The sequence below is a fragment of the Anolis sagrei genome, chromosome 10, assembly GCF_037176765.1.
Source record: "Anolis sagrei isolate rAnoSag1 chromosome 10, rAnoSag1.mat, whole genome shotgun sequence".
Lineage (NCBI taxonomy): Eukaryota > Metazoa > Chordata > Lepidosauria > Squamata > Dactyloidae > Anolis > Anolis sagrei.
Window position 1 is genome coordinate 10,331,949 of NC_090030.1, and position 6,971 is coordinate 10,338,919.

The 6,971-nt window shown below is 45.8% G+C and overlaps 1 protein-coding gene across 1 annotated transcript; it reads right to left on the bottom strand.

The window, feature by feature from the left end:
• Positions 1-2,932: 2,932 nt before the first annotated feature.
• Positions 2,933-6,305, bottom strand: TIMM8A (translocase of inner mitochondrial membrane 8A). The gene is made up of 2 exons (XM_060756352.2): positions 6,112-6,305; positions 2,933-3,922 (listed from the first exon to the last, which is right to left on the bottom strand). Exons 1-2 carry the CDS (start codon positions 6,241-6,243, stop codon positions 3,761-3,763), a joined length of 294 nt encoding a protein of 97 aa, XP_060612335.2. The 5' UTR covers positions 6,244-6,305; the 3' UTR covers positions 2,933-3,760.
• Between the last annotated feature and the right edge of the window lie 666 nt (positions 6,306-6,971).

Here is a 6,971-nt window from a genome sequence, read left to right on the forward strand (position 1 = left end):
TGCTTCTTGGCAGAATGGGGTTGGACTGGATGGCCCATGAGGTCTCTTCCAACTCTTTGATTCTATGATTTCCTGGAGACTAGGGCGCGGAACAATGGCTTCAAACTACAAGAAAGGAGATTCCATCTGAACATGAGGAAGAACTTCCTGACTGTGAGAGCTGTTCAGCAGTGTGGTGTGGTGGAGGCTCCTTCTTTGGAAGCTTTTAAACAGAGGCTGGATGGCCATCTGTCAGGGGTGCTTTGAATGCAATATTCCTGCTTCTTGGCAGAATGGGGTTGGACTGGATGGCCCATGAGGTCTCTTCCAACTCCATGATTCTATCTGTAGAATAATGCGTAATTTGGTTTGTGTCACCTCTTGGAAAGCCAATTGGTTTGCAAGTATATTTGAGCAGATTTGGATTAGCTAGATTTGTTACCCCCAGAAGGGACAAGCTATAGAATCCATAAGACATTTATGTTGGTAGATCTGGACCAGGGATGAGAATCATGTATCATTCCAAATATTGGGTTGCTGTGAGTTTTCCGGACTTTATGGCCATGTTCCACAGATATATAAACCTCACCTGCCTAGTTTCCAATAGGTCTCACAACATCTGAGGATGCCTGCCAGAGATGTGGGCGAAACATAGGAGAGAATGCTTTTGGAATATGGCCATACAGTCCAGAAAACTCACAGCAACCTAGTAATTCTGACCATGAAAGCTTTTGACATTCCAAGTATTGTTTAGTTGTAGCTCCAGGCAATCCTCATTCCTGGTTATGCTAGCTAGGCTGAATGGGGATCTGAACTCTAGTCTCTGGGATTATAATACAGTGTTCAACCCAGCAGGTAGGAAAGCTTTAGATATAAGTATTTTAGGTTAAGTATGATTGATATTCATCTGAGTAGGCAACGGTAGGCTTCTGTAAAGGATAATAGTTTGAAGAGCCTCTTATGTGATGCATTAATTCAGGGTCCACAAACCTTTTAAACAGTGGGCCTGGTCACAGTCCCTCAAATTGTTGGTGGGCCAGATTATAATTTGAAAAAAAAACATAAATGAATTCCTATGGACACTGCACATATCTTATTGGTAGTGCAAAAAACACTTTAAAACAATACAATAATTAAAATGAAGAACAATTTTAACAAATATAAACTTATTAGTATTTCAATGAGAAGTGTGGGCCTGCTTTTGGCTGATGAGATAGGATTGTTGTTGTTGTTGTGTGCTTTCAAGTCGTATCAGACTTAGGTTGATCCTGAGCGAGGGCCAGGTAAATGACCTTGGAAGGCCGTATCCAGCCCTCGGGCTTTAGTTTGAAGACCCCTGCATTAATTCATATACAACTCATTGGTAAAAGGTTAGGAAGGGCTTGCCAGCTTACAGCACCATGGCTATATAGTATTCTAGGGCTCCCTTGAGGCGCAGCAGATTAAACTGCTGAGTTGCCAAACTAGCTGACTGAAAGGTTGGTGGCAGTTCGAATCTGGGGAGCGGGGTGAGCTCCTGTTCTTAGCCCAGCTCCTGCCAACCAACCTAACAGTTTGAAAACATACAGATGTGATTAGATCAATAGGTACAGCTTCTGCAGGAAGATAACAGAGTTCCATGCAGTCATGCTAGCCACATGACCTTGGAGGTGTCTATGGACAATGCCGGCTCTTCAGCTTAGAAATGTAGATGAGCATCACCCCCCGCCCCAGTCTGAAATGACTAGATTTAATGTCAGGGGAAACCTTTACTCTAGGGCAGTGTTTCTCAACCTTCCTAGTGCCGCAACCCCTTAATCCAGTTCCTCATGTTGTGGTGACCCTCAACCATAACATTATTTACATTGCTACTTTATAACTGTAATTTGGCTAGTGTTATGTATTGTAATGCAAAAATCCAACATGCAGAATGTATTTTCATTCCCTGGACCAAACTGGGCACAAATACCCGATACGTGGGGTTGGGGGGATTTATTTTGTCACTTGGGTGTTGTAGTTGCTGGGATTTATAGTTCGCCTACAATCAAAGGGCATTCTGAACTCCACCAACGATGGAATTGAACCAACCTTAGTACACATGACCTACAGAAAATACTGGAAGGGTTTGGTGGGTATTGACCTTGAGTTTGGGATTTATAGTTCACCTACATCCAGAGAGCACTGTGGGCTCAAATAATGATGGATCTGGACCAAATATTGGCGCAAATACTCAATATGACCAAATGTGAACAGTGGTGGAATTTGGGGAAAATAGAGCTTGACATTTGGGAGTTGTAATTGCTGGGATTTATAGTTCACCTACAATCAGAGTATTCTGAACCCCACCAATGAGAAAATTGGGCCAAAGCTTCCCACGCAGAACCCCCACAACCAACAGAAAAATACTGTTTCCTGATGTATTGTCGAAGGCTTTCATGGCTGGAATCACTAGGTTCTTGTGGGTTTTTTCGGGCTATAGGGCCATGTTCTAGAGGCATTTCTCCTGACGTTTCACCTGCATCTATGGCAAGCATCCTCAGAGGTAGTGAGGTCTGTTAGAAATAGGACAATGGGTTTATATATCTGTGGAATGGCTGGGGTGGGGCAAAGAGCTCTTCTCTGCTAGAGCTAGGTGTGAATGTTTCAGCTGACCGCCTTCATTAGCATTTGAAGGCCTGCCTGAGCCTGGGAAAACCTTTTGTTGAGAGGTGTTAAGATGTGCCTGGTTGTTTCCTCTCTGCTGTTTTGCTGTTGTAATTTCAGAGTTTTTTAATACTGGCAGCCAGATTTTGTTCATTTTCATGGTCTCTTCCTTTCTGTTTCCTGATGGTCTTTGGCGACCCCTCTGACACCTCCTCGCGACCCCCCCACGGGTCCCGACCCCCAGGTTGAGAAACACTGCTCTAGGGCAAACTAACTCCTATACTTGGTTCCCCAATATAGTGAGTGGAAATAACAACCAACTAAACAGACATTGGAAAATGGATCCAGTTTATGTTTATTCCACTGATCAAGAGGAAAGGAGTTAATGGAGAAAGTCAGGATTGCCTTTTGGACTTCTTAAGTGAAACATTTACATAACCACATGAGTGACAGTCCCTCCCAAAACAGACACGTGCCCTCTGTAGCATTCTTTCCAGCTGTGCTAAGAAGGGCTTGGAAAAAGCACCTTGTGACAGACAACATGTCTTGACTGGCACATTCCCGCAAACTGAGCCTGCCTCCCTTTGTGCAACTGCCACATCCAGTTACAGCTTTTCAAAGGCAACTCAGCTGCATATTTCAAGCAAGCGGCAGGCAAGCAATTCATACTGCTTAAATTAACAGTGCTAAAACACAGTACCATTTTAAAGGCACATCTGCACCCGTTCGTCCCATCATTCACATTAGTGTCTCAAGATTTCCATATTCTTAAATCTCAGAAAGAAAGACGTTCTTAAGCATGAACAGGCGTGCTTCCCTGGAATCACCGTCGGGAAAGCATGCTGTTCAAATCACAATTCTGGTATAAAGTTTCCATTATCCAAAACAGAAACCATTTATTAAAAAACATGGGGCAACACAAGCCCGTGTTAAGCAGTACGTGCGTGATTCTGCACAGCCTTATTCATCTGCTGATGTTCGTACAATGGGAATTTAAAACTTGAGTTGAGAAAGGTGGTCATGAAGCTCAGAAGTCCATCACAAATGTGGCAGTCGACCTTCTACATAGCTTATCACTAAAGATCCTTTCTTCTGCTCCTTCCACCACCTCCGCTGCTTCCCCGTCAATGAAGAAAACAGAGTTGCCGTAGCTTCAAGTTCAGTCCGAGAGGTTTTCAGAGAAGGCAGACTTGGATTTCTGTGTCTGTTCCAACCGGTTGAGGATAAACTGGCTAGTATCAATGAACCGCTCCACGCAGTTCACAAAGCAGGCCTCTGCTCTGCTGTCCAGCTTTGGGCCCGGTTTGTCCATGCATTTCTCCTATGGGAGAATGAAAGAGAAAAATCACCTAATGTTTCTCAACCTTTGTAATGGCGCGACCCCTTAACTCAGTTCCTCATGTCATAACAATATTTTCGTTGCTACTTCCATAACTGTCATTTTGCTACTGTTAGGAATTGTCATATAAATATCTCATATGCAGATATATGTTCATTCACTGGACCAAATTGGGCACAAATACCCGATACACCCAAATGGCGGGGTTTTGGGGGGGGGGGGCGGATTGATTTTGTCATTTGGGATTTGATGAGATTTATAGTTCACGTACAATCAAAGCATTCTTAACTTCACTAGTGATGGAACTAAACCAAACTTGGCACACAGAACCCCCATGACCAACAGAAAATACTGGTAGGGTTTGGTGGGCATTGACCTTGAGTTTTGGGGTTGTAGTTCACCTACATCCAAAGAGCACTATAGACTCAAACAATGATGGATCTGGACCAAACTTGGCACAAATATTCAATATGCCCAAATGTGAAGAGTGGTGGAGTTTAGGGAAAAGAGAGCTTGACATTTGGGAGTTGTAGTTGCTGGGATTTATAGTTTACCTACAATCAAAGAGCATTCTGAACCCCACCAACTATAGAATTGGGCCAAACTTCCCATACAGATTTGGGATGAATTGACCATGATTTTAGGGGAGATGTAGTTCACCTAGATCCTCTGTGAAACCAAACAACTATGGCAAAGGAATTCCTAAGACCATCAGAAATACATTTTTTCTGATGGTCTTTGGTGACCCCTCTGAAACCCTCTCACGACCCTCCCAGGGTCCCGACCCCCAGGTTGAGAAACACTGAAGGCAAGCGAATGCAGGTCTAGAGCTATGACTGCTAGTAGATGCCCAATTAACAAAATGCCAGTTTCTAAAAATATATGTGTGTGTGTGTGTGTGTATTAATAACTTGGACAGATCAGATGAGGACTATATGTCAGTGTAGAAGTGGTCTTAGGTCAGATATTGTGGATTTTCTATTCTAATATTCTATATTACAGGCTTGTGTGGAAGGGCCCTGGGTTATATGGCAGAGTGGACTCAAGGCACTTCCATATGGCCATATAACCCAGAATATCAAGTCATAAAATCCACAGTATTTGCTTTTAACTGGGTTATCAGAGGCCCCTTCCACACAGCTGGATAAAATCCCACGTTATCTGCTTTGAACTGGAATATATAGCAGTATGGACTCAGATAACCCAGTTCAAAGCAGATCATGTGGGATTTTCTGCCTTGATATTCTGGGTTATATGGCTATGTGGAAGGACCCCGAGTCCACACTGTCATATAATGCAGTTCAAAGCAGATATTGTGAGATTTTCTGCCTTGATAATTCTGGGTTGTATAGCTATGTGGAAGGGCCCTGAGTCCACACTGTCATATAATCCAGTTTAAAGCAAATATTGTGGGATTTTCTACCTTGATATTCTAGTTATATGGCTATATGGAAGGGCCCCAAGTCCACACTGTCATATAATCCAATTCAGAGCAGATATTCTGGGTTATATGGCTATGTGGAAGGGACCTGAGTCCACATTGTCATATAATCCACTTCAAAGCAAATATTGTGGGATTTTCTGCCTTGATATTCCAGTTATATGGCTATGCGGAAGGGCCCTGAGTCTACACTGGCATATAATCCAGTTCAAAGCAGATATTCCGGGTTATATAGCTATGTGGAAGGGCCCCGAGTCCACACTGCCATATAATCCAGTTCAAAGCAGATATTCCGGGTTATATAGCTATGTGGAAGGGCCCCAAGTCCACACTGTCATATAATCCAGTTCAAAGCAGATTATGTGGGATTTTCTGCCTTGATATTCTGGGTTATATGGCTATGTGGAAGGGCCCCGAGTCCACACTGTCATATAATCCAGTTCAAAGAAAATATTGTGGGATTTTCTGCCTTGATATTCTAGTTATATGGCTGTGTGGAAGGGCCCTGAGTCTACACTGCCATATAATCCGGTTCAAAGCAGATAGGAGGCAGTTGCAGTTGGGAGGGGGGCAGACTCCTGGCCTTCTGTTTTTCTGTGAGGAGGCCCTTGCTCTGCCCTGGCCCAAGGCTACGGGTCCCTGGGAGTTGCAGTTTCCGCGGGGCCCTGTCCTGGAGGGAGGTGAGGGCCGGGCAAGGGCCGCCCTTGGGCCTCCTTCCTTCCTTGTTTACCCAGCACAGCTCGGTCATCTGGTGCACCAGCTGCTGGAAGCGCTGCTTCTGCGTCTCCACCTCGATGAAGTGCTGCAGCTGGGGGTCGTTCACGGCCGCCCCCAGGTCCCCCGCCGCCGAGGAAGCATCCATGCCGGGCCCCGACCTTCCCGCGCCTCTGCACGCACGGGCGCCTCGCCGGAAGTGGAGCGCGCTTCCTGTTTCCGGCCTGCCGTCTTGCGCATGCGCAGCACGCAAACAGCAAGCAACACCCTGAGAGGGGGTGTTGTCAGTGGTAGAGCGACTCCAAAGCGTGACAGACGTCAGTTGGAAACACAGCCCAGGCCAAGAGCTCTCTTGAGGGGATGGAGGCCTCACCTGAAGGGCTGTGGAGTGACTCATGGGAGTTTCATGAGGAACTGTTGGGGCCTAGCACTGTTTAGAAGCAGAAGGCCTAAGGCCTTGTGCAACTAAAATCCCCCCCTTCAATGGCATTGAGCATCCAAGGAACACAGATATCTATTGTTGTTGTTGTTCATTTGTTCAGTCGTCTCCAACTCTTCGTGACCGCACAAACCATCCCACGCCAGAGCTCCCTGTCGGCCGTCACCACCCCCAGCTCCTTCAAGGTCAGTCCAGTCACTTCAAGGATGCCATCTAACAGGAGCAGAACACAGGGAGCATACGACCCCCCTGTTGCGCCAGCTCCATTGGCTGCCGATCTGCTACCGGGCTCAATTCAAGGTGCTGGCGTTGGCCGATAAAGCCTTAAACGGTTCCGGCCCAAGATACCTTTCCGACCACATCTCTGCCTATGAACCCACCAGGACCTTGAGATCTTCCGGGGAGGCCCTGCTCTCAATCCCACCGGCTTCTCAAGC

What these genes read in the sequence shown, in the direction of transcription:
- TIMM8A (XM_060756352.2), bottom strand. Translation starts at nt 6,243, where the DNA reads ATGGATGCTTCCTCGGCGGCGGGGGACCTGGGGGCGGCCGTGAACGAC. An exon ending in AGATGACCGAGCTGTGCTGG is followed by an intron (nt 3,923 to 6,111) that starts GTAAACAAGGAA and finishes ATTCTCCCATAG; the next exon opens with GAGAAATGCATGGACAAACC.